At 34.9% G+C, this 27,912-nt stretch overlaps 1 protein-coding gene across 1 annotated transcript; it reads left to right on the top strand.

Annotated features, from left to right (window-relative positions):
- Nucleotides 1-27,857, top strand: LOC133328383 (putative uncharacterized protein DDB_G0277255). The gene is made up of 8 exons (XM_061536953.1): nt 1-56; nt 16,167-16,432; nt 16,501-17,032; nt 17,839-17,977; nt 18,058-18,524; nt 18,744-18,963; nt 19,411-19,779; nt 25,949-27,857. The coding sequence occupies exons 1-8, from the start codon at nt 2-4 to the stop codon at nt 27,855-27,857; spliced, it is 3,957 nt and encodes a 1,318-aa protein (XP_061392937.1). The 5' UTR covers nt 1.
- The last annotated feature ends 55 nt before the right edge of the window (nt 27,858-27,912 follow it).

Raw genomic sequence — 27,912 nt, 5'->3', positions numbered from 1 at the left:
CATGTTGGATGATGACAACAATGATTTGTTGGCTTCGGCTTCAGAAATACAACGCAGTAAGTAAAACAAAACAAAAAACATAAAATCATTTTTTTCGAAACGGCAAAAAATCCCCTCCACTAAAATAGACGTGGCGAACGAATAGGTCATTGATTATTTTCGTGTTGTTATTTGTTTGTTGTGTCGGAAAACATGAATGAAAATTGAAATTGTGTTGCGGGCGTTTGAATTTATTTTCTTTGTGACGAATTCTTTTTCGTTTTTTTTTATATTTTTTTATTTTGAGTCATCGGTGTTTATTTTCAAACGACAAAATGGGATAGGTTTTTTCGACTCATGTTTTGGAGTACAACCCTTCTAGGAAGCGCGTTCATTCAGGAACAAAGACCAAATTCCCCCAAAATAAGGACTAATAAGCCCTCATGATAGTAGGGCTTTTATAGGAATATATTTCGAGTCCTAAGCGTAGATTTTTCAATGAGGATCCCTAAACTCGGATTTGGAAAGTTTAGGGATCCTTTCCAAATCCGAGTTTAGGGATCCTCCGATTGTGAAAAGTGTGCTAAGCTAGGGTTTTTAAAGCGCCCTAAATTCGGACTTTTAAAGGAGCTCGTATTTTTAAAGGAGTTTTAAGGTTGATTTTACAGTGTGAATTTTTAAAGAAATATTTTTCAAGGAACAAAAGCGTTGATTCTTTAAAGGAATATTTTTCATGGGCCATAAGCGTAGATATTTAAAGAAATATGTTTTAAGGTCCATAAACGTGGATTTTTTTAATAAAATCCTTTTCAAGGATCATAATCATTGATTTTTTCCGAGAAGATTTTGTGGAAATTATTAAACACCTTTGCAGAAAATTGTCACAATTGATCCATGATTTGAAACATCAAGACCTTCCCAATTTTCGATATTTTGCGAGTTGGAACTGGATTTCTCCACTGCTTGTTTAATATAGGATCACATATCGCTTAGTCCCCATAAAACGGCAACGCACCATTTTCTGCATTGTAAATGCTTGGTTTTCCCATTCCCAATATAGGTTCATTTATCGACATAGCCCCCATATAAAAGCCCTGGCCCATTTTAGGATTTTGTAAAAAGGTATTTGTAGGTCTTCTGACTTCAGATTCCTTAGGAAGATCTTCTATGTATAAAATACGTTTTGATTTGATTCTCCGAGAGGTCCATTAGAGGATCTTGTGACTATAAATGGATTTTAAATGGTCTTAAATCTCAGAAAATATTCTGAAAATCTTCTGTAAATGGAAGACTTGTGGTAAGTCTTATGGATCCTTGGAAAATCTTCTAGATTGTAGGAACACTTTTCCAGTGCTTGTGACTTTAGGAGAACATAGGAAATCCAATTATCTATGTAATGTCTTAAATGCATACATTATGATAATGACTTCATGTAGAATAACTTCTATTTAGAAGTGAAATTCCAATGTTTTAAAAGATTTTATACCATCAGCATTATGGCTAATAAAGGGTACTGCGAAAATTTGCATGCTTCTTTGGACCAAATCCGTTTCAGACAATTTGGAGTCGATTAACAAATGTCCGTCTGTCTATCTGTTTGTCCGACAGGTACGTTGGATTAACCGATTTCATCCAATAGTTCTTCCAAACTTAGATTAAGTTCGAAGATGAGGATATCGGTTCAATACTTGTGGTATCTCCCTATTATTATCTACCTAGCCTTGACTTTTGTCTCTACCTAGCCGAGATTAAGTCCGAATGTAGAATCCATTGGTACACTTCTTCTGCTACCTCCACCTCAAATGGCCAAAATTTGCAATATGTATAAATCCAATATCAGGCGAATAGAATGCCCGGTTGGCACCAAATTTTGCACAACCTATTATCTCTACCTAGCCTAGATCAAGTCCGAAGATGGAATCCATTGGTCCATTTCTTCTGATAACTCCCCACAAATGGTCAAAATTTTCAGTGTTTATAAATCCAATGTCAGGCCAATGGAATGTCCGATTTGAATCAAACTTTGAACATCCTATTATCTTTACCAAGCCAATATCAAATCTGAAGGTGGGGCCCGTCGACCCTCCCCTTCTGGTACCTCCCCCACTAAGGGTCTATATTTTATAAGCTTGTAAATTTAATTTGGGAGTAGAAAAATAAAAATCTAAGCGAATAAAAAAACTTGTGTGTAATTTCGAAGTCCTCCGCAAATCATAGCAGAGGGTATATATCGGGCGGCAACACCGACTAACACTTCTTCACTTGTTTAAATGAACATATTCCAGTAACAATACATCCTTGAGGGGTTTTGAAGAATATTTTTCAAGTCATAGGCGTGAATTTTAAAAAAAGATCGGATTTTTAAAGGGCTCGACTTTGTAATAAATCCAAAAAAAGAACCCAAATTTGGATTTTGGATGTAGTCCTAAGATAGGATCTTTAAAAGAGCTAGTTTTTACAGGAGATACAAGCTCAAATTCTTCAAATGTCATAAGCATGATTTTTTCCAAGGAGCCATAATCTCAGTTTTTTAAAGGTGACCTAATCTCAGCTTTTTAAAGAGTTCCAATTTCGAAGATGTAAAGTTGTCTTAAGCTCAGATTTTCAAAGGAGCTCTAAGTTCGGATTCTTAAGCCCAGATTTTCAATGTAACCCTAAGCAGAGTTTTTTAAAGGAGCTCCAAGTTTTCCAAATCCAAAAAAAAAAGTTCCCTAAAAAACGTGGGATGATAAATGAATATTTTTCCAAACCTATGCGTGGATATTTAGTTTTGAGTAGACAGATAGGGTTTTTCAGAAGTAGATTTTTCCAGTACAAAGTAGATTTTTCAAGTCCCAAAGCTTGGGTTTTCTAAAAATATTTTCCCAGGCTTTGAAAGTGTGGATATTTCAAAGAATATTTTTCACGAATCAGGACCTTCAGAAAAACTTCCGACTATAGAACACATTTCAAAATTCCTTTAAAATTTCCTTTAAAAATAAACACAAACCTTAAGCTCGGATTATTAATCAGCCATAAGATCCGGTTTTAAAAGAGCCCTTAACTCGGATTTTAAAGGAGTCCAATGCTAAGATTTTAAGTTAAGACCTATGGTTGGATTTTTAATGTAGCCCTAAGTTTGGCTTTTTAAAAGAGCCATACGTTGGAATTTTTAAAATTTCAGCCCTAAGATTGGCTGTTTACAGGAGCCTAAGTTCGGATTTTTAAAGGAACCCTACGTCATACGCTTTGATTGTTAAATTTAAGCTCTAAAAAAAATCCCCAGGCTAAGAAATTGTGTATATTTCAAAAGATTTTTTTCTTCAAGGCCTTCAGAAAAACTTCCGATTATGGAACATATTTAAAAAAAAAAAAAGATCTTTAGCCTAAAGGAGGCATTTGGAAGGTACTATCTATGTAATCTTTTTATAGACTTATGGAAGGTCTTCTAGGCTAATCTGTTGTTGGTAGGCTGTGTATGTATTCATTCGTTTATCCATAGAAGACTTATAGTCGGCATTTCATCAATAGAATAGATATAGAAAACCTTAAAGGTTTTATGGACCTTCAAGAGACCTTTGAGGGATATCATATCGTTCTATCAGATATATTATCCATTTGAGACTTCTTATAAATCCGTATAAAATATTCCACCTGAAGTAGACCTGTCAACGACTTTACTGTTCTTTAAATCCAATTAAAATCCTATAAAAGTACATTTCGATGACTTTAAGTGAAAAGGCAATAAGTCCACTTTTTCTATAAATTGAGATTTCTAAACAGACATGTTCAATATGTAAAAATACATTGATTTCCAACCATAGAAGATCTGTGGAAAGCCTTGCTATTCTGTAAAATATCTCTGGAAGGTATTCTGTTTCTGGAAGGTCTGCTTTGTGTAGAGAACTTACTGAAGGTCTTTTATAAATGAGAGTCGTATAGAAACACCAACTGAAGCTCTTGAGTATCTTCAAAGGTTTTTTTTTTAATATGATGATAAGCTATATTAATGTAGCGAATCTGATTATAGCTATGGGAAACCCATAAAATGTATTTCATCTACAAAAAATTGTCTACAGAGGACATTAAACGATATCCCATATAAATTCCACATAGATGAGGGTCTGTCCTCCTAACATCTTCTAGATACATGTTTCTAAATATCTACACGATTTCCTGATTAAAGAAGAATATCTGGTTTAGAAGACCTACTCTTTCTATAACTCCAATCAGGAATATACAGAATAATTGAAAAAAGTGTTGTATCCTTGTTCGGTCCTTGGTTCAATCTCTAATCCTATTTGTTTTTTTAAGTATTTCCTTGATACCTTTTCTTCTTCGTCTACTTCCTTGGCTAAAAATTATATACTTCTTTTCAAAATGATTTATATGCAAAATAAAAATGAAAATACTCCTTTTGAACTTCTTGTCGTCGTGGTGGTGATGTTGATTCCTTGCCATGTGTGGAGGTGGTAAAGTCGTTGTTATCCAATTTTTTGCATATACCCCGTAATGTATATATTTTTCCAATAAATTTTATTAGATTTAACTACATGCATGTATTTCTCAGACACACACATATATATACATCTCTTCAAAGACATACTATTGGTTGATGTGTGTGTGTACCAAGAACACATATAGGAAAAAGGTGATAGTTGTTGGTTATTCAAGAAGTGTATCGAGCAGCACGTGAATGCAATGTCGTCGTTGCGGAGGAGGTGTGGTGTGGCAGGGTGGTGGTGTGATGAGGGGGTCTTTTGCTGTTAGTTATTAGGTTTCCAATAAGCGTGTGTGGCAGCAGCAACACCAACAAGCAAATAGTATATCAAACAAACTATTAGCCCCTCGCCTTTTTGATGTGGTGGTTCTGGAGGAGGAGGAGGAGGACGAATGAAACAATCGACAAAATACAAAGCTTAGTGTGTAGACTAAATGTTATAAATAGTAGAGATGGTATGTCACATATGCAGGTTATTTATATTTTTGTGACATTTACAACATTTGTATAAAATGTCAATTTAGAAAAAACAAGTCAAGAAGTGTTCAGTCGTTTTTTTATTAAATTTAAAATTTTTTCAAAATTGTGACGTTGTGTGTGGGGAGATAACGGAGATGGTGAACCTGTCTACATATAGGAGAACTGGGATATCGTTGGATACAACGAAAATTTATTTATAAATAGTTTAAGGGACTTTTGCCATCGCTTAATACTAAAACTATAAATCGGCTATGTCTTTAAGAGTTGTTAAAATTTCTCTTGAACTTTTAAAGGGACATTCTTGAGTTAGTGCCGGTTTGAATTAATAAAAAAAAACCAAATTAATTTTTTTGAAACCTAGACTGGGTGGGGGGGAGAAGAAGACCAAATTGGGGATTCAACGAAATTGTCCCTTAATTTCCAAATACTATCCTCCTCAAAGTATATAAGGGTATTATAGCTTTGTGCAGCCCCAAAAGTTTGCAACGCCGCGAAATATTGGTCCTAGACCCACCTTTAAGTATACCGATCGTCATATCTCGACTAGCTGAGTCGATCTAGATATGTGTGTCCGTCCGTCTGTCTGTCCATCAATGAAGACCCCTATTGTTTTTTGGTAAATATCGGACCAAAAACTAAATTTTTGTCGGATTTTCTGGTCGCTACAGAGGCCGCAATTATGACCCGAACATCGCGAAATTCTACATGGAGAAGGGGATCGGGCTTATGAATAAGCATGCCTGTTTTGATAAAGATTGGTAAATATTTAGTGGGTCCTTTAGTGGCTCTGACTTTTGTGTGAAAAATTACAAAATTTTTATTCTGGGGTGTATATACTTGCTCCTCAAGGACATATACCCGATAAGTTGATAGTATATCCAAGAGGAGTTGTTGACCTTCAAATTGATACTAATTATATGGCTGTATGTACTCTGATGTGGGAGTTATACGTAATTAGGTAAAGGTGACTATGTGCATAGTATTACTATTACTCCATTAGAGGACATTAGAGGTAATGTCGCGCTGATCGCTTTTCGGTGAAGTTGAGATTTCATTCAGGGGGTGCAATGAACCGAAGACTTTAATTTTGTCAGATTTTCTAGTCGCTCTAGAGGCAATTATTATATGCAGAACATCACATATTTTTCAAGGTGAAGGGGGTCTGACCAAATATTTAGAGCGGCTGTTTAGATGATGATCGGTCAATTTTCCGAGGGTCAAATCAATCAAAACCTAAATTGACCAATTTTTTATTTTATGGCGTAAAAATTCGCTTCAAGAAAAACATTTTGGAAAATATGCAAGACTTAGAAAGGTGAGTTGTTGGTCTATAATCGGTAAAAAGGGTGAAAATATCACGAAATATTCCCCAGGCTCAGAATATAGAACCGCCGAAAGTTTGCTTTCCGTGGTAGTTGTGTAGGGTATCATAGGGTCGGCCCCGTCCGACTATAGTTCTCCGCTCACTGGTTTTTATAATTTTTTAAATTTTTTATTGGAGGAAATATCTGAAATCGATTTTTGTTTTACATTTTCTACAAATTTCTGGTATAAAGAAGGTTTAAAATTTGTCCGGACATGTCACCTTTGAAGCTTATCTATTGACCGACCATAAAATAACTACAAAACTAAAGTCAACAACAAAACTGAACAAAACTGTGTTAAAAGTTCTGACAGCATTGTAAACAGTTGACTACCTACCAGAAAATAAAACCATGAATGTAGTCCGACGGACGAGAAGAGTAAATCGAAAAACTAAAAAAGAATATAACAACACAAATATGAACAAAATATATTTATTTGTATTAAAGTCGACAAGAGTAGTAGAACTAAATAATAAGAAAGTATTTCACAGTTATTCACACAGGTATATGTGAGAATAAGTCAATAGAACATAGGTCACCATTTCTCTGTATGAAGGTAATCCTCTCACACGAAAACAATTTAATATTTAAAATTGGATTTTAAAAGAGGTAGTGGCTCTTTAAAAAAGGCATGCCTCTAGTGGCTCCTAAATCTGAATCCAAGCCTCTAGTGACTTCTAAATCCAAATAAAAGCCTCTAGTGTCACGCCTCTAGTGGTTCCAAAAAAATGTTCTATAAAAAATCGACGTCCCCTTAGTGATACATAAACTATAACATAAATTGTAAGTCATTCTTTTTTCTTGTTTTATAATAAATTTTGTAATTCAATTACATTGTGGATTTTCAAATAACTATGTTGTGCCTAATCTAAAAAGCCATAACAAGCTCTAAAGCCCATTATACAAAGTGTACAACTTATGATTGATGGTTGTTCAACATTCACGACCGACAAACACAATTAACGCCACAGTCATAATTTAATCACACTAACAACCAAAATGAAATATTATCCTAGCGTAATTTAGTAACATGAGTTTTTTTTTCCTTTTTTGTTTTTCCACCGTGGAAACCAGACAGAATGTTGGCTGTGTTTTGTAGTCATTCTATAAATAGAATAAACAAAAAATCTGAAATGTTCAGAAATAGTTTATGCTTTAAAATATCTTTGTTTAGGACTGTAATAGTCCTTGAAAAATATTCTTTAAAAAGATCACGCTTAGATCTGTGATAGTCCTTGAAAAATATTCTTTAAAAAATCCACGCTTAGATCTGTGATAGTCCTTGAAAAATATTCTTTAAAAAATCCACGCATAGATCTGTGACAGTCCTTGATATAAATATTCTTTAAAAAATCCACGCTTAGATCTGTGATAGTCCTTGAAAAATATTCTTTAAAAAATCCACGCTTAGATCTGTGATAGTCCTTGAAAAATATTCTTTAAAAAATACACGCTTAGATCTGTAATAGTCCTTGAAAAATATTTTTTAAAAAATCCACGCTTAGATCTGTGATAGTCCTTGAAAAATATTCTTTAAAAAATCCACGCTTAGATCTGTAATAGTCCTTGAAAAATATTCTTTAAAAAATCCACGCTTAGAACTGTGATAGTCCTTGAAAAATATTCTTTAAAAAATCCACGCTTAGATCTGTGATAGTCCTTGAAAAATATTCTTTAAAAAATCCACGCTTAGATCTGTGATAGTCCTTGAAAAATATTCTTTAAAAAATCCACGCTTAGATCTGTGATAGTCCTTGAAAAATATTCTTTAAAAAATCCACGCTTAGATCTGTGATAGTCCTTGAAAAAATATTCTTTAAAAAATCCTCGCTTAGATCTGTGATAGTCCTTGAAAATTTTTTCTTTAAAAAATCCACGCTTAGATCTGTGATAGTCCTTGAAAAAATATTCTTAAAAAATCCACGCTTAGATCTGTGATAGTTCTTGATAGATTTTTAAAAGATTTTTTTCTGGCATAACCTAAGGCGTAGATTTTTAAAATAATGTTTTTCTGGCATAACCTAAGGCGTAGATTTTTAAAAGAATTTTTTTTTTCTGGCATAACCCAAGGCGTAGATTTTTAAAAGAATGTTTTACTGGCATAACCTAAGGCGTAGATTTTTAAAATAATTTTTTTCTGGCATAACCTAAGGCGTAGATTTTTAAAATAATTTTTTTCTGGCTAACCTAAGGCGTAGATTTTTAAAAGAATGTTTTTCTGACATAACCTAAGGCGTAGATTTGTAAAATAATGTTTTACTGGCATAACCTAAGGCGTAGATTTTTAAAAGAATGTTTTACTGGCATAACCTAAGGCGTAGATTTTTAAAAGAATGTTTTACTGGCATAACCTAAGGCGTAGATTTTTAAAAGAATGTTTTACTGGCATAACCTAAGGCGTAGATTTTTAAAAGAATGTTTTACTGGCATAACCTAAGGCCTCATAACCTAAGGCGTAGATTTTTTAAAGAATGTTTTACTGGCATAACCTAAGGCGTAGATTTTTAAAAGAATGTTTTACTGGCATAACCTAAGGCGTAGATTTTTAAAAGAATGTTTTACTGGCATAGATTTTTAAAAGAATGTTTTTCTGGCATAGATTTTTAAAAGAATGTTTTTCTGGCATAGATTTTTAAAAGAATGTTTTTCTGGCATAGATTTTTAAAAGAATGTTTTTCTGGCATAGATTTTTAAAAGAATGTTTTTCTGGCATAGATTTTTAAAAGAATGTTTTTCTGGCATAGATTTTTAAAAGAATGTTTTTCTGGCATAACCTAAGGCGTAGATTTTTAAAATAATGTTTTTCTGGCATAACCTAAGGCGTAGATTTTTAAAAGAATGTTTTTCTGGCATAACCTAAGGCGCAGATTTTTAAAAGAATGTTCTTCTCACATAACCTAAGGGGTAGATTTTTAAAAGAATGTTCTTCTCACATAACCTAAGGCGCAGATTTTTAAAAGAATGTTCTTCTCACATAACCTAAGGGGTAGATTTTTAAAAGAAAGTTTTTCTGGTATAACCTAAGGCGTAGATTTTTAAAAGAAAGTTTTTCTGGCATAACCTAAGGCGTAGATTTTTAAAAGAATGTTTTACTGGCATAACCTAAGGCGTAGATTTTTAAAAGAATGTTTTACTGGCATAACCTAAGGCGTAGATTTTTAAAAGAATGTTTTACTGGCATAACCTAAGGCGTAGATTTTTAAAAGAATGTTTTTCTGGCATAACCAAAAATATTCATTTTAAAATTCACGCTTGTTGAGGTTTTTTTACAGAGGTATAGGTCCTTCAAAAATGATGCATCGATCTTTAAAAAATATTGAGGTTTTTATTAAGGTATAGGCCTTTCAAAAATGATGTATCGATCTTTAAAAAATATTGAGGTTTTTATTAAGGTATAGGCCCTTCAAAAATTATGTATCGATCCTTAAAAAATATTACTCTAAAAATACTCGCGCAGTCCTGTGATAGTCCTTAAAAAATCAAGAAAACATATTCCTTTAAAAATTCGGGATTAGACCTGTGATAATTCTTTCAAAATCCACATTTGTTGAGGTGTAGGTCCTCAAAAATATTTCTTTAAAAATCCACGGTAAGCCCGGTGATAGCTCACGCTTATTGTGGCGTTGGTCCTTGAAAAATAATTATTTTAAAAATTCACGCTTTAATCCGTGCTTGAAATTTGCGAAGTTCTTTTGCTGTGATACTCTTAGGACTGTGATAGTGGTTTTAGAAACAAATTATGAAAAAAAAGATCTGCCCTTACAGAAGACCTCCACTAAGTTTGTTTACCCATTAAAAACCCCTATACAAAAATAGTTCCATTTTAAATTATAATTATATAAATTAAAGTGTAACACCAGCAGCAACTGATGTTTATATAAAATAAATTTCCCACAATTTGGATAATGCTGTTGTTGCTATTGCTTGTATTTTTCGTAGAGAGAGTGGGTTATAAGTTCTGCATAAAAAATTAAGCACTTCATTTTTATCAATTTGCATAAATTTTCTATGTGCCAAGAACAAAAAAAAAAAAACAAACTCGGGCAGACACCAACACACACAATATTTCAATGAACAATTTTAGCCAACAAAAACAACAACAGCACTAATAGCAACAACCCAAGAAAATATGAGTTTAGATACTAGAACACTACAAGTGCAATTACAAAAATAGTATCTGACGCAGTTGTTAAACTCCCAACTACAACCACTAGAGTACTACGTACAGGCCCCCCGTTTGCCCCGTTTTTAACCCCGCATTGCATTAGATTTATATATATGAGGGTTGTCTAATTTACATAGACAACATTTGTTCAAATTTCCCAAGTTTTTGGGTTTGGGTTATAGTTGTTGTTTTGCTTTTTTGTTTAGATTTTGTTTGTTTTGTTTTTAATAAGTACAACCAATGTTGGGGTTTTCTAGTTCAACATTGTGGGTCGAAGTTTCCACCCATCCCTCACACAATTCATTGCCATTGTAGATTTGGATGTCATATTGTTGTTTAATTGCAGTTCACAGTTGTTGGGTTTTTTGGTTGGATTTACACATCCATGCTTAGACTTGATATAATCCTTTATCTATTTATTTTAGGGCTGTGTTGGTCTTTAAATGCATAAAAAATTCTCGACTAAAGCTGTGTTGGTCTTTGAAAAATGTCATTAAAAATCAAAGCCAAGTGCTATGTTGATCCTTGCAAATATTGTTTAAAAAATCCACGCCCATGGTTGCGATAATCCCTTAAAAATATTGTTTAAAAAATCCACAACTATGCCTTTGGCCTTTAAAAATAATATTTAAGCAATTCACGCTTGTTGCTCTTGATATTCCTTTAAAAATCACGCTCGTGATATTCTTTCAAAAATATTCCTTTAAAAAATCTACGCTTGCTTCTCCGATAGTCCTTTAAAAATAATATTTAAAAAAAAACACGCTTCTTGCCCGGATAGTCCTTGAAAAAATTCCTTTAAAAAAACCACGTTTGCAGCCGAAATAGCCCTTGAAAATATTCCTTTAAAAAATCCACGTTTGTAGCCGATAGTACTTGAAAAATATTCCTTTAAAAATCCACCCTTGTAGTTGAAATTGTTCTTGCGAAATATTCCTTTAATATATTCACGCTTTTAGCTGAATATTTCTTTAAAAATTCTGACTTGTAGCTGCATTAGTCCTTGATAAATATTCTTTTGAAAAAATCCGCGCTTGTTCCTGAAATAGTCCAAATGTTCCATAGAAAATCAAAACTTGTTGTCCTTGAAAAGTATTCCTTTAAAAATTCATGCTTGTAGCTGGAGTAGTCCTTGAAAAATATTCCTTTAAAATCCACGCTTTGCTTGGTCCTTGAAAAATATTCCTTTAAAAATCCACGTTTGTTGCTCAAGAGTCCTTTAAAAATATTATTTAAAAAATCCATGCTTCCGAGTCTTTTAGAAATGTTATTTAAAAATCCACGTCTGTAGCTCCGACAGTCCCTGAATAATATTTAAAAAACAATCGACTCTTGCAGCTTTGATAGTCCTTGAATAATATTTTTATATTTTAATCAACGCTTGTAGTCCTTAAATAGTTTAACTTTAAAAATCCAAGCTTCTGGATCGGATAGTCCTTTAAAAACTACACGCTCCTTGCTCGGATAGTCCTTGAAAAATGTTATTTAAAAAATCCAAGCCTATGGCTGTGATAGTCCTTTAAAAACTCACGCTTATTATGGTGGAAAATTAAAATATTTCTTCACTTAAAAAAAATTGTCCTGCACCGAAATTCCTTTAAAAAAAAAAAATAAAGAAGTAAAAACGTCGTTAAATTCGGATGGGCCGAGCGTTTTATACTCTCCTGCATAAGTTGAAAAATTAATACCCGGAGAAAACGAAACATTAAACTTAAGACACTCAGGTTGGATTATTGTGTTAGAACCTTGAACTTCCGGAAATGGTGCGTAATGTCTGAAAAACATGTCTAAATTACTTAAAATACCGAAATTTGGGATATTAATAATTAAAAATAATAAAAATAGCCAACGTGTTAAGCTCCTCGAAAAAATGCACGCTTATGGTTCTTTAAGTCCTTCGAAAAGTTTTTTTTTTAATATAGAGGCTAGTGACATTTCAAATACTCAAAAAATCCTTAATAAACCCACACTTATTTCACTTCAAGTCCTTCGAAAAATTCCCTCTACGACTATAGCACTTTAAGGTTTTCAAAAAATTACCTTAAAATTCACTTCAGAAAATTTCGCAAACAATCCACGATTATGGCCCTTTAAGCTCCCAGAAAAATATCCAATTTAAAGGTACTTTAAGTATTTCGAAAAATTCCTTAAAATTCACCTCTGAAAATTCCTTAAATAAACTTCTGTTATGGTTCTTCAATCCTCTTGAATGTTTCTTAAAAAAGACGCTTTTGACACTTAAAGTACTTCAAATAATTTCCTTAACAAAATCACGCTTTTTCACTTCAAGTCCTTCGAAAAATTCATTTAAGATGTACTTCTGAAAAATTCGTAAACAAACCACGTTTATGACATTTCAAGTTTGGCGAAAAAAAATCTATAAAATATCCGCACTTGTAATACTTCAAGTCCTTCGAAAAAAATTCTCTTAAAATGCACTTCTGAAATTTTCTTAAAAAAAAAAACACTCTTATGGCGCTACAAGTCCTTCGAAAAGTTTCATAAAAAATAGAGACTTATCACACTATTGCTCTTCATGTCCTTCGAAAAATTCATTTAAAATTCACTTCTAAAAACTTCATAAACTATCAAGCCTGACAAAAAAATATAATTCGAAAACTTTCTTAAAATGCAGGACCTTAAACAAATTATGGCTTATGGCTCATCAAGTCTTTTGAAAAATTGCGAAAAAAAATTTCAAATAACATCCTCATAATGACCTTGGGAAATTGCGTTAAATCCGCACTTCATATCCTCACAAAAAAACGCACTTTTGACACTTCAAAATGTCCTACAAAAATTTGCTTACAACATCCATGCTTGTTTCACTTATAATCCTTCAGAAAAATCTTTAAAATACCCCCATATCCATACAAAATTCCATAAAATCCGTACTCATGACACATCAAATCCTGCGCACAATTCCTTAATAAAATTCACAATCGGGGCAGTAAAAGTCCTTTCGATAATTCTTTCAAAGAAATCCACACCCATGACATTTCAAGGCGTTTGAAAAATTCCCGAAAAAAATCTCACTATTTTCGCTTTTCAAGTTCGTCGAATAATCTCATTAAAAATCCACGCTTATGCCCTTGACATAATTCATTTAAAAATCCATGTTTATCTCATAATAAGCCACAATTATAAACATTAGCCTAAAAATCCGCAAATGCGTCACTTTAAGTACTTAAAACGATTTCACATTTAGTCCGAAAAATTCAAGACCTTGGAAGAATATTCCTTAAAATCCACGCCTTGTCTAAGGACTTGTCTAATATTCTTTAAAATCCACGACTTGTCTAAGGACTTGTCTAATTTTTTTTTAAAATCCACGACTTGTCTAAGGCCTTGTATAATATTCTTTCTTTAAAAATCCACGTCTTATAGAAGGCCTTGGAAAAATATTCTTTAAATATCCACGCCTGGTCTAGGACCTTGGAAATAATTTTTAAGCCTTATAGAAGACCTTCTTTTAAAAATCCACGAATGCTGCAATGCTTAAAACAAATTTTCACTACACATCTTGTTACTTAAATACTTATATTAAATATATCAGATGTTTTGTAGCCTAAAAGTATACCTTAAATTTCGAAAATACATTCTCTACCGTATGTTTATCTAAAATTTCCTCAGATTTTGTGATAATGGCAATTTAAATTCTCCACATTAATATTTAAAAAATATATAAATTTTGTACCATATGAAAATCCAATTATATAGTGCATAATTTAACTTTGAGTTTTCAACTGTTTTGTAGCCTAAAAGTATGCCTTAAAATCTAATATAGCATTTCCAACATGTGTGTTTATCTCAAATTTCTTAAGAAATACTAAAGAAAAATGCCTTCTTTTAGCAATTCCCCTTTATCTTTTACCACCTTTTGGCCATATAATTTATTTACTTAAAAAAACAAAATATAACTACCAAAGTTTCTTATTTCTGATAAGTAAACTATTGTTTTAAATTATTAAAAATCAGTCAGTCATTTAGTCACGCAATACAACAAACCAACCAACTAACTGATTGCCTGACTACTTGCAGTCATGGACAAAGGTCATACATTTTTATTTATATACATATTTACACACCAAACCAACCATCTGCATGCATTTCTTCTTAGTCTTCGTTAGTAAATCTACTTCTACCGAAAATAATAATAATAATGACTGCGTTAAAAATGTACCATCCCACCCTAAAAGTATACCACAAAAAATAACTCTTTTGGGCGAATTTGACTGGTGATGGTGCTTTGTTTGCTGCCTTTTATTTTTTATTATTTCTTTGGTTATACATACGACTACAATTCGTATAATGTATTCACATTTATTTTTGTTAACTTTATTTTTTTTTGAAAAGTTGCAGTGTTGAAATTTTGCAATCAGTTTAACTGAAATTCCATCTCCCACTCTCCCCACACATTCTCGGTCTTCTCCTCCAATGCCGTTTCTTTATTTTTGGACTGTCTTTGTGTTTTGTATTTTTTCGGTTGGTTCGCCTAAGGGAATAAATGAATGAATGAAATGCATGAGAATAATTGTTGTTGTTTTGTTGCATGCATGGCATTCACACTTGCCGACTAACTGTCATAATAAAATTTTAATTGTGAGACAAATTTTGCAGGCTAGATTAATCAGTTAATAAATAGGCCTTGAAAAAAAATATTTTTTAAAAATTCAGGCCTTATCAAAGGCCTTGAAAAAGATTCTTTAAAAATCCAGGCCTTATAGAAGGCCTTGAAAAAGTATTCTTTAAAAAATCCAAGCCTTGGAAAAATATTTTTTAAAAAATCCAAGCGTCGGAAAAATATTCTTTAAAAATCCACGCCTTATAGAAGCAGGTCTTACAGAAGGCCTTGAAAAAGATTCTTTAAAAATTCAGGCCTTATAGAAGGCTTTGAAAAAGATTCTTTAAAAATCCAGGCCTTATAGAAGGCCTTGAAAAATATTCTTTAAAAATTCAGGCCTTATAGAAGGCTTTGAAAAAGATTCTTTAAAAATCCAGGCCTTATAGAAGGCCTTGAAAAAGATTCTTTAAAAATTCAGGCCTTATAGAAGGCCTTGAAAAAGATTCTTTAAAAATTCAGGCCTTATAGAAGGTCTTGAAAAATATTCGTTAAAAATTCAGGCCTTATAGAAGGCCTTGAAAAAGATTCTTTAAAAAATCCACGCCTTGCCTATGGTCTTTTCAAAAATATTCTTTAAAAAATCCACGCCTTGCCTATGGTCTTTTCAAAAATATTCTTTAAAAAATCCACGCCTTGTCTAAGGCCTTTTCAAAAATATTCTTTAAAAAATCCACGCCTTGTCTAAGGCCTTTTCAAAAATATTCTTTAAAAAATCCACGCCTTGTCTAAGGCCTTTTCAAAAATATTCTTTAAAAAAATCCACGCCTTGTCTAAGGCCTTTTCAAAAATATTCTTTAAAAAAATCAACGCCTTGTCTAAGCCCTTTCAAAAATATTCTTTAAAAAATCCACGCCTTGCCTAAGGCCTTTTCAAAAATATTCTTTAAAAAATCCACGCCTTGCCTAAGGCCTTTTCAAAAATATTCTTTAAAAAATCCACGCCTTGTCTAAGGCCTTTTCAAAAATATTCTTTAAAAAAATCCACGCCTTCTATAGGTCCTTTAAACATACACGAATTCTATAGACGCTTGAAAAAATAATTTCTAATATTTTTCGTATTCTCTGTTATTTTCAGATCGTTTATATTTTGTGGCGTTCAAAAAGAATTTCAAGCCGAAAAATACACCCAGCACACATTACTTCAGCATCGATGATGATTTTATCTATGAGAATTTTTACAATGATTTTGGGCCGCTGAATATATGTATGCTGTATCGCTATTGTCAGAAGCTAAATGCCAAATTGAGCAACAAAACGCTGGCGAGTAAGAAAATTGTACACTATACGTCCATGAATCCGGCAAAGAGGGTAAATGCTGCATATCTGATAGGAGCATTTTCGGTAAGATACAAATTCAAATTTCAATATTTTGAATATCGAATTAATTTCCCCTTTTCTTCCTCCTGCAGATAATCTATCTAAACAAAACCCCCGAAGAAGCCTACCGCCCTCTAGTTGTAGGCGATATACCCGCCTATACTCGATTCTGTGATGCCTCGTACGGTCCAAGTGGTTATAAAATCTCCCTTATCGATTGCCTCAACGCTGTTTCGAAGGCCATGAAAGCGGGATTCTTTAATTTTGAAGATTTCGACGCCGAAGAATATGAATATTATGAACGTGTTGAAAACGGTGATTTCAATTGGATTGTACCACAGAAATTTATAGCATTTTGTGGACCACATCAAAAATCTAAAACACTGCCAAACGGTTATCCTTGCCATTCGCCCGAAACATATTTCGAATATTTTCGCAGTAATAATGTAACAACAATAATACGACTGAATGCCAAGGTGTATCATGCCTCCAGTTTTGAGAATGCCGGTTTCGATCATAAGGATCTGTTTTTTATTGATGGCAGTACGCCGAGTGATTTGATATTGAAGAAATTCTTGCAGATATGTGAAACGACAAAGGGTGCCATTGCAGTGCATTGTAAAGGTAAGGAGTTAGGTTGGGAATTTAAAAAATTAGATGTTTCTCGATATATTGATCCTTAACGCATTATCTCGGAGATAAGACCCAGTCAAGGCTTATATTACGGAGTTAAGAACAGATCAGGTCCATAATATCTAATCTATGAACCGATAGCGACCATTATATCGGTGCATATATTAGATAAAATGGACCTGATCGGTTCTCCCAGATATTGGTCTTGACGGGTTCTTATATGCGAGATAATGGTCCAGACATGCCTTATCACGAAAATAATGGTCCTAACTGTTCTTTATCTCTGAAATAATGGCCCTAAAACCATTATATCCGAGATAGTCCTTTCGGGCCCTTATGTCTGAGATAATCGTCCTGTCCGGCCGTTATTTCCGAGATAAAGGTCTTTACGGAACTTATTTTCGGGATAATGGTCCTTACCCATCCTTATCTTCGAGATAATGGTCCTGACCGGCCCTTATCTCCGCGATAATGGTCCTGTCCGGCACTTATGTCTGAGATAATTGTCCTTTCCGGCCGTTATTTCCGAGATAATGGTCTTTACGGAACTTATTTTCGGGATAATGGTCCTTACCCGTCCTTATCTTCGCGATAATGGTTCTGACAGGCCCTTATCTCCGAGATAATGGTCCTGACTGGCCCTTATCTCCGAGATAATGGTGCTGACCGGCCCTGTTCTCCGAGATAATGGTCTTAATTTTAGCGATAATCATTCTGAACCACCCTTTTATCCGATATATCTTGACAGCCATTATCTCCGAAAATTGACAAATATTAATCTATTATTTCCATTTCAGCTGGTCTTGGTCGCACTGGAAGCTTGATTGGCGCCTACATTATGAAACACTATAATTTCTCAGCTCTGGAAGCGATTGCTTGGTTACGTCTTTGCCGTCCTGGATCTGTTATCGGACATCAACAACAATGGATGGAAGAGTGAGTAACTATATACAATGTTTTATCCTTACACATATCTTAATTCACGCACTCTTCTTTGTCCCCTCTATCCCTCGCAGCAAACAATCCTGGCTCTGGTCCGAAGGTGAACGCTTGCGTAAACGTACCAGCTCACAAACCCCCGTACATAAATACGGCATTTACAGTTTAATCTATAAAAATTGTCCTGTAACTGCTGGCCAGTTACTTGTCAATACGGAAAATAATACCGAACTTCTAATGACTCGGGTCAAAGGCATATCACAAAAGGTCGATACCATGCATTTGCATGAAGATCAAACCGATTCAAATCAATTGGATTCCCTGGATTCCTATGAGAATGGTAATAAACCGTCGGCAGTGAGTAATATAACGGCTACGAATACTACAGCAAAAACAACGCCACGTTCACGTATCCTGACCAGTAGTAAAGATGGTGCTATAACACCACCAACAAGTGCCAGCGATAATGATAATGATGTCACCGAAACTGAAGAGGATTCAACGGCATCAAATCTTAATTCAACATTTATTGTTTCACGTAGACGTAAATCGCCCAGCATACAACAACAGCAGCAACAACAACAGACTACCAACACCACCACCACAACAACAACAAATGCCTCGCTATCCTCGTTGGCGACTAAATTTGGTCAATCACCACTTGGTGCTGCCATATTGAGTATACGTCGTACACCGCCCATTAATAATAATGAAACATCATTAATCGGCAATAATTCTTCGTCTACGGGGGCTTCCGCAACAGCTACTGGTGGTAGTGGTGCTCCACTTTATTCGGAAAAGAAATTAAAGAAACCCTCCGTCTATGAACCGGCTGCTGCTCTACAGCGACCAACAATAGCATCAACAGTTAAAATGACCCAGGCTGCAATTGAAAAGAAAAATGCTCAAACTCAGGGTGATAAACTTAATCAAATTAAGGCTATGCGTCGTCAGCATAATTCACGTTCGGGTGGTGCTACAGTGTAAGTTGGTTGTCTGAAATCTGCTTTAATTAGAAAAATATTTCTGGATACTTCACAAGATTTCTAGATATTATGATCGCGATCGCCCACAATCTTGAGATAATGGTCCTGATCGACTCTTATCTCCGAGATATTGGTCCTGATCTTCGAGATATCTCCGAGATAATGGTCTTAACCGGTCCTCATTTCCGAGATAATGGTCCTGACCGGTCCTTATCTGCGAGATAATGATCCTGACCGGCCCTTATTTCCGAGATAATGGCCCTTATCGACCCTTTTCTCCGAGATAATGGTCCTTACTGGTATTTATCTCCCCAATAATTGCCTTTCGGACTCGAATCTTTGAGTTTATTATCCTGACCCTGTATTCTTTATTTAGTATAATGCACCCATTCGAACTCCAATTGATCTCTTATTTAAATATTTTTACCCTTCCTTTTCTTCCAGTGAAACGGAGAATCCTTTACGCCACACACGGGCCCGATCCCAACCATTTCGCAATAACAACAACATTGTCAATATGTTACCTACAAATAATGCAACAGGTGGACAACTTCTGGCAAATACGGCCATGGCTGGTAAAACTACCGCAAATGAATGTGCTGCAGCAACAAATAATTTATTAAATAATAACAACAATATTAATAATAATAACAATAGTTGCAATAATAACAATAACAACAATAATAACATTATTAGCAGTAATGGTGGTACTAATCCAACAGCCACCTCCTCAACAACAACCACAACGGCATCGGGTATTAACAATTCGACCATAACAACAAGAGCACGCAGTTTAGCCATTTATAGTAAACGGTAAGTTCAGCAGAAACAACCTCCTCCTCAAAAAAATCCCAACACTTTTTAAAGCCCCCCAAAAAAGACACACACACGAAAAAACATCTTTGTAACTGTTGTTATTTTAAATTCGAATGTTTACAAAACGGAAATCTTTAGAAAACAGAGATTTTTTCGCTTCCCTGTGTTTTTGTTATTTGTTTTCTTTTATTCTTAAAAAATTATGTTTGCTTTCTTTTTGTATTTCCTATTTTCCATAAAAAATATCAACAAATAATTATCAACTATTTTAGATCCTCTAGAACCACCTCCTCCAAAAATATCACTAGTACCCCTAGAACAATTGTTACCCGCCAAAGCTTTAAACGTTCAATGTCTTCCAGTCTACCATGTGCAAGAAAAGTTTTGTTTTTAACGTAAAACGTGTTTACCTCCACCACTTTCTCCTCCACCTCAATACTTCGCTCACCAAAAGCGTTTGAGTCAGAAAACAACAAAGTATGTTAGCTTCTTTTTTATTATTATAATTTGTTTTTGTCTTTACTATTTTCTTTTTTAATTATTGATGTATTTGCAATATAAATAATTTTGAGAATATTTTTTCAATATTGGCTTACTTGCGTAGAATTGTTGTTCAGCGAGTGTTTTTGTTCATGTTGCCAATTCTTGCGTTTCTGCGTCTATTTTAATTGCTATTTTTTGTTACTTAATATACAATTTTAATTGTATTCAAATTTCTTATAAGAGTTGGTGCAGTGGATTCAATATATGTAGATATCTCGGAGATAAGGGCCGGTCAGGTTCATTTTCTCGAAGATAAGGACACGTTATGTCCATTATCTCGGAGATAAGAGCCGGTCAGGTTCATTATCTCGAAGATAAGGGCCGGTCAGGTCCATTATGTTAAGGACCAGGTCCATTATCTCACAGATAAAGGCCGGTCGTTTATCTCTGCGTCTCCATTATTAATAATGGCTATTTTTTGTTACTTAATATTCAGGTCCATTATCTCGGAGATAAGGGCCGGTCAGGTCCATTATCTCGATGATAAGGACCGGTCAGGTCCATTATCTCAGAGATAAAGGCCGGTCAGGCTTACTTGCGTAGAATTGTTGTTCAGCGAGTGTTTTTGTTCATGTTGCCAATTCTTGCGTTTCTGCGTCTATTTTAATTGCTATTTTTTGTTACTTAATATAAAATTTTAATTGTATTCAAATTTCTTATAACAGTTGGTGCAGTGGATTCAATATATGTAGATATCTCGGAGGTCAGGTTCATTTCCTCGAAGATAAGGACACGTTATGTCCATTATCTCGGAGATAAGAGCCGGTCAGGTTCATTATCTCGAAGATAAGGGCCGGTCAGGTCCATTATGTCGAGGATAAGGACCGGTCAGGTCCATTATCTCACAGATAAAGGCCGGTCTGGTCCATTATCTCGATGATAAGGACCGGTCAGGTCCATTATCTCGGAGATAATGGCCGGTCAGGTCCATTATCTCGGAGATAATGGCCGGTCAGGTCCATTATCTCGGAGATAATGGCCGGTCAGGTCCATTATCTCGGAGATAAGGGCCGGTCAGGTCCATTATCTCAGAGATAAGGGCCGGTCAGGTCCATTATCTCGGAGATAAGGCCGGTCATATCCATTATCTTGGAGATAAGGGCCGGTCAGGCCCATTATCTCGGAGATAAGGGCCGGTCAGGGTCATTCTCTCGAAGGTAAGGGGCGGTCAGGTCCATTATCTCGGAGATAAGGGCCGGTCAGGTCCATTACCTCGGAGATAAAGGCCTGTCAGGTGCATTATCTCGAAGATAAGGGCCCGTCGGATGCATTATCGCAGATATATTAGTCTTGTCTGGTAATTTTCTCTACGTATAGAAGCAGATAATATATGCCTCAAAGGATTTTCATAGTTTTTCTATGGACCTTCTGTGTAGACTTACCACATGCCACATATATTTAGAATACTTTCCAATTAATATTACAATTTAAATAAAGTCGTTACCAAAACATCTTATCAAGTCCACTGTACCATAGCTTTAATTTTCGTTTCAAGTTTTGTAGCAAAGTTTTAATATTTCATTTTTTTAGCATTTTACTAATAACATTGCAATATAATATTTTATTTGAAAAAAAAATGTTGCTTGATTTTAACTAACAAAATTAAAAGATTTGTTGTAAATTAAAAAAAAATATTTAAAATTATATAGTTAACCTTTTTTCTATAATTTTTTAACATAAAATTGAAATTTTTCCTTTCTTAAGCTTTGTACGAAGTCTAATGCAAAATTTAAAATCCCGATGAATCTGGTGTTTGTTGAAAATAATACCTGTAATAATAGCACCACCACTACTACCCCAACCACCCTCCTCCCCTTCACCAATATTTTTAAAATCCCACAAAACAAGTTTAATCAAATCCTCAACAAGCAGCTAAATTGAAAAAAAATACAATACAAATAATAACGTACAAATTTTTAAAGACGAAATACAAAATATTAAGCACAAATATTTTATATATATTTTTTACAATAATTATTGTTATAAATTAAAAAAACAACAAAAAATTTTCTTTATTTTGTAAAATTATTAAAAAATTACTATATATATTTTCTTTTATTTTTTATTAGTTTGTAAAAAAATTATATAAGTAAATTTATGTAAATTTAACATCATAACACACTATTCGATTCCTGTTTTTTTTCTTTTATTATTATTTTTGTAGTTATATTCTAAATTCTGTAATTCCCTCCTCTTTTTAATATATAACTCACTTTATACAGTTTTTTATAATATTTTTGTGCATGATCAATAAAAACAAATTTTAAATTTACAATCCAATGTAAAAAATATCCAACCCCGAAAAAAACCTGTTGTATTATTTATTTATCCTAATGGTTAAGTTGCTCGTTCTATTTGTTTCTTATTTTTAGTGTTATTTTTCTACCACTCCCCCTCTCCTTTTGTTTGATTGTATTGTGTCTCTTGTATATATCTTTTTCTGTTGTTAATTTTTGTTGTATCCTATTTATTGTGAGTGTGTTTGTTTCCATTTTTTGTTATTGTTTTTAATGAATGTTATAAAATAAACTATTTTGCGGAAAAGAAGAAAATAGGTTAGTATCGGGAATATGGCCTTCAAACATTTCGGAGAAAATAATCGGCCAAGAGTATTATATCGGAGATAATAGCAGTTTAGGAGCGCTACCTATTATGTCGGTGATAAAGGCCGATCCAGGCCATTATGACGGGAATAAAGGTCGGTTAGAGCCATTACCTCAGTGGAAGAACAAACAACAAAACAGTACCTCAAGTGCGACAATGGAAATATTAAGAAAATACCGCAATTAGACATCACAGTTGCCTATATTTTAGGCTGATTTGAAAGTACGTGAAGATATACCTTCCTGTGTCTCCAGACGTCATCTAAAGGTCACTGATGTAGGCATGACAGTTTTCAATTTCGACAAACTGGGGGATCTAGTTAGAGAACTTCACGTGCCTAACATCTTCTCATCATTCTTATACTTTATGTTGTTGTTGTTGTAGAAACTTTTACTGGTGTATGAACATTTTCCCCTGCCCAATCTGGACAGAAATGTGTAGGTTGAGTCCATAATAAATATGTGTGTAATGTTGGGTATGGTTGGTCAATTGAAGATAGGTAGCGTATCAATTGGACCATTGCCAACTTTCAAAAGAATGCTTTTCACCATGCCATCAATTGTATCGGTAGTTATCGGTGGATTTTATTCAAACTGTATTCTTGAATTGCTTCCATAACTGCATCGATATGAATATCAGAAAGTTTCCAGAGATATAAATCTACCTTAGGGAACTCCCTGTCTTGACTTCTTGGTATTGAATTTCACGTGCAGCTATGCTTCAATCCTTCGATGTATTGATAAATAAAGAGCTACAAAATGTTTCTTTCTCACTCCCTATTCCGATTGAGTCATTTCGTAATATGCACGAAAATGGTGTGGAAGGCGTGTTGTGTTAATATGCTGCTCCCGGAATCCCGGTTTCGATGATCAGCAACTGGATGGAATTTTCTATTTCTTGGGAGTAATTTCAAATTCAGTAATTTAAAATTCAGTCAAAAATTCTCAGCAAATGGTCCTATGTGCCGGATTCGTTTCCACGACAGAGGGGTCTATGATCCGAAACGAACCGAGTCTTACTCGGCCAATGTCTGTTACATCAGCCCATTTTGTAAAAAATTGACTTTTACAACAACATTGACTCGAAAAAACATCTTTCCGACCAAGGTCTGACAACCTCAGATCCGTATAGACTAATTTAAAACAAAAAACCTCACGATAATCCAATTTTTTAATTAGTTACAGAGCAATCTTTGGATGAGTACAAATGTACCACGGTTATTGATCTACGTATACTTTTTTGGTTATTGACCGTGCGATGTTAAGCTCTTTAGGCCGAAATCGACTTTAGGTGATCTATAACCTAATGTGGTAGTTTCACTCGAAGACCTTTGGTTTCATTTTCTTTGTCAGATTTTGGGGCTTCTTTCAGTCTTCTCCTCCAGTAGTGAGTTAAGATGAGCCATCTGCGTATGAGATATAGGATTTTTTAGTCAAGAAGTCACTCAGTTCACCATACCAGAAGTTTCTTGTAAACTTTCCGGATGAACTTGAGAATTCTTAGGAAGATAAAGTGGTTGCAAAAATGTATCGTTTTTTGTCGGATCAGTCCTTCGTCTTTGTCTTAGTTGTTGTTTTTGTAGTAACAGAAATACAATAAGGGAATTTATGACGTATTGTCTGTTTCTGGCTTCTATGTATACAAATTCTGGAATGTTACAACCTGTATGGGTTACGTCCAAAGAGAATTTAGTGACAGGTTGCAGAGTAGGATTAGTTTGGCAGTTGGAAATGTGCAACGTGCCATAAATACGTGCCCAGTAGTAACTAAGAATATCCATGTTCCTGGACGGACTCAAGCAGAGGTACTGCTTCGACAACATTTGATTGTGCCGATGGTCACCTGGTGTCATGAGGAGACACATTGTTGCAATAATAAGGCCGGGTTCTGGCAGGTCGGAATATTATTTGTGTATGACTTGCATTCGCACAGCCACCGCATAGCTTACTACTGATCGACCTATTGCTTTATAAGAGGTCAACAAGATTTCCTTCTCACCAATGAAAACCTCTCAGCGTATCGCAAATTGAAGTGACTTGTCCGGACGATTTGAAAAGACGGCCGAACGTTACATCCAATATCTGGGGCTCTCAATATTTAACATAGGTCTTTGCAAATGTGTGTATTAATTACTATTGAACATAAAAATTATTAGTCCATGTTTTTTTCACTTATATGCGGCGTAACAGATTTCCCCGCAGATAATTATACCCTTCGCCACACTGTGGTACAGGGTATTATGTATTTGTGCATATGTTTGTAACAGGCAAAAGGGAACGAGATAGACCTATGGTTACTTTTGAGAATATGCATAGAATCACTTTATAAGTCCACTTGTACATGTCCGCCCGTCTGTACATGTTAAATTGTAAACATTTAGTATTTTATTTGTTATTTTTTAAGAAGTTTTTGTAGATTTTCGAAAAAAGAACAAGAAAGACGAATCTGTGTACACCATTACGATGCGAGCTCTATTTTCATATCGGCCCAAATCAACGCCGTTTTAAGCAGCCAAAACGTGGTATTGATGGTTCTTCCGCCGTGCGGTCCCGACTTGGCACCCAACGATATTCCTTATATAGATTCACCTCATATATCACAATTTGACTACTCATAAATTCTAATCTATAATATTATAACATAACTCTATTCAATTATGAGTTCAAATATTTAAACTTTGCTTGCAATCATGTTATAGTTTATCGTTTAATACCTTTTCCGCAAAATAGTTTATAATCAAAATCCAAAATGCTTCCTTTATACACCTTTTTGTTGTGATATTGTGCAAAACTATTCCCTGTTCAAATACATTTTTTGAATGATAATGGAAATCAATCACATGAAATATTTTCTTCTTCTTTTTCTCTTTTGTAATTTATTATTTTCGAAATCTTTACATATGGTGAATGTATCTACAACATCTAAAATATATATTTCAACATTTTGGTGGTCTTGTTTAACTACTAATCTGCAACAACATTTTGGTGGACATCAATTTCTTCTCAATATACATATACAGAATGGGTCTAATGCATTTACGTAAAGCCGAACAGCAACAAATCACCCACAATGTCACTGCCGTCAACAACAACAATAATAATAACAATAACATCAACACCACAACAACAAGTCTCAGCAAACAAACAAAAACCTATCAAAATACCCTCATCAGTTCAGCAACGTCCAGTGGTGGTGGTGGTGGTGGCGTAGAAAGTAAAATACCCATTGTCAGAGCCACAGCAGCTTTATTAGATTTAAATCCGGTTGTGGGAACAGCTGTTTCCTCCGGTGCAGGTATGGTTGGCTCTTGTGCCACAATACCACCATCCAGAAGTTCCAATCGTTTGTCAAGTTTGTTGCACAGTAGTGGCGCAACTGGTGCGGCTGGTAGTTCCACGCATCACATGACCTTGCGTGGCCGCTCACGTTTACGTTATCATCATCGCCATAATGAGGGAGGTGGTGTGAGTGGTGGTCAACCGCCACCTTGTACTATAACCACTGCTCGTTATTATCGTGATGTTTCAGCTTTGCCTCAGGTTTTAGGTGGCCTAGGTGGTGGTGGTGGTGGCAGTGGCATTGCAGGTGGTGTCGGTGTCGGCGGTGGTCTAACAACACGTTCATCATCAGCTAATTTGGATTTCAATTCCAATCCCGTTAACACGCTGGAAGAGGGCATCGGCAGCAGTAGCGGCAGCAATATGAACATTAACAGCAGCAACAACAACAATAATAACAACAATAACACCCAGTCCACTAGTAATATTAGTAGTAGTTGTAGTAAATTAGAAGAACGCCTTGGTCAGATACCCAATAACAACAGAAAATCGCCGCAAATATCATCATCCACTTCCACTTCTTCCTCATGTACAGCTACCTCAGTTTCGGCCAATCATTCAAATTCCTCCTCAGATGCAGAAACCCTTAAGTCCACAACTAATAATAATACCAATACCAACAACAACAATACCAATTCAAATCTCACAAGCCATTCGAACAGTAATAACAACAATAGCAACAACAACAACAGTAATATCCCCCTTGATAATAATTTTATTCTAAACACACAACTAAACACAAATTTCTCTACATCTAATTTTTCTACCATCATTCACATTGATGTTCCTCCCGGCGGTCCAACCATTTCTTCCTCCTCCTCCCCATCGCCCATTAATGACATTTCCTTGACCATTTCCAATACAACACCTACACCACCAATCCCCCTACCACAATCAATAACCTATTTAACCTCATCATCAACCTCTTGTTGTTCCTCACCAACTCACCATCTCACCAATTTAGATACAAATCGTCTTAGTCGAAATTCACAAAGGTCTTCATTGGGTACCGGCACAACATCAACTTCTTCGCACATACCCTCATGCAGCAGCAGCAGTCCTTATGGTGGTGGTGTGACCAGTGGCGGCGGCGGCAGTAACATAAAACGCAACAAACGTTCCTTGAGTAGTACTCGCATCGAAAAGGATAAATGTGATGAGTACAACAACAAATTATTAAGGAAAACCAGCAACAACAATCAAACAACGTCCAACAACAACAACAGCAACTCAGCAGCTGCTACCTCTTCTGTTGCCAGCATAACAACAACAACAGGCTCATCATCAACGTCCAGTAGTACTTCAACTCTAACCGGTGGTGGTAGTTTTCGTTCCCGTTATCTTCGCCACACTACCTCCGGCCATTTGGTAGAATCGACAACGGCTTCCTCTACATCTTCGGCATCTACATCGGGTATACCCACACCCACTAGTCAAGGTATGTATATGCCACGTGGCAAATATAGCTCGTCGGTGCTGGCTACCAACACCAGCGGCAGCAATGAACGTGACCAACAGCAACAACAACACCAGCAGCAGCAACAGCAACAACGTTTGTCACTTAAGCTGCGCAAAAAAATAAGTTACTAGAATTTGGGGTATTTACCTACTATACATAGTAGGTATATTCACGGTGGTAGACGAC

The sequence above is a fragment of the Musca vetustissima genome, unplaced genomic scaffold (genome assembly GCF_032173495.1).
Source record: "Musca vetustissima isolate MV318-11 ecotype Yass unplaced genomic scaffold, APGP_CSIRO_Mvet_v1 utg18572, whole genome shotgun sequence".
NCBI classification, from domain to species: Eukaryota; Metazoa; Arthropoda; class Insecta; order Diptera; family Muscidae; genus Musca; species Musca vetustissima.
This window is presented reverse-complemented; position numbering and strand designations above follow the sequence as displayed.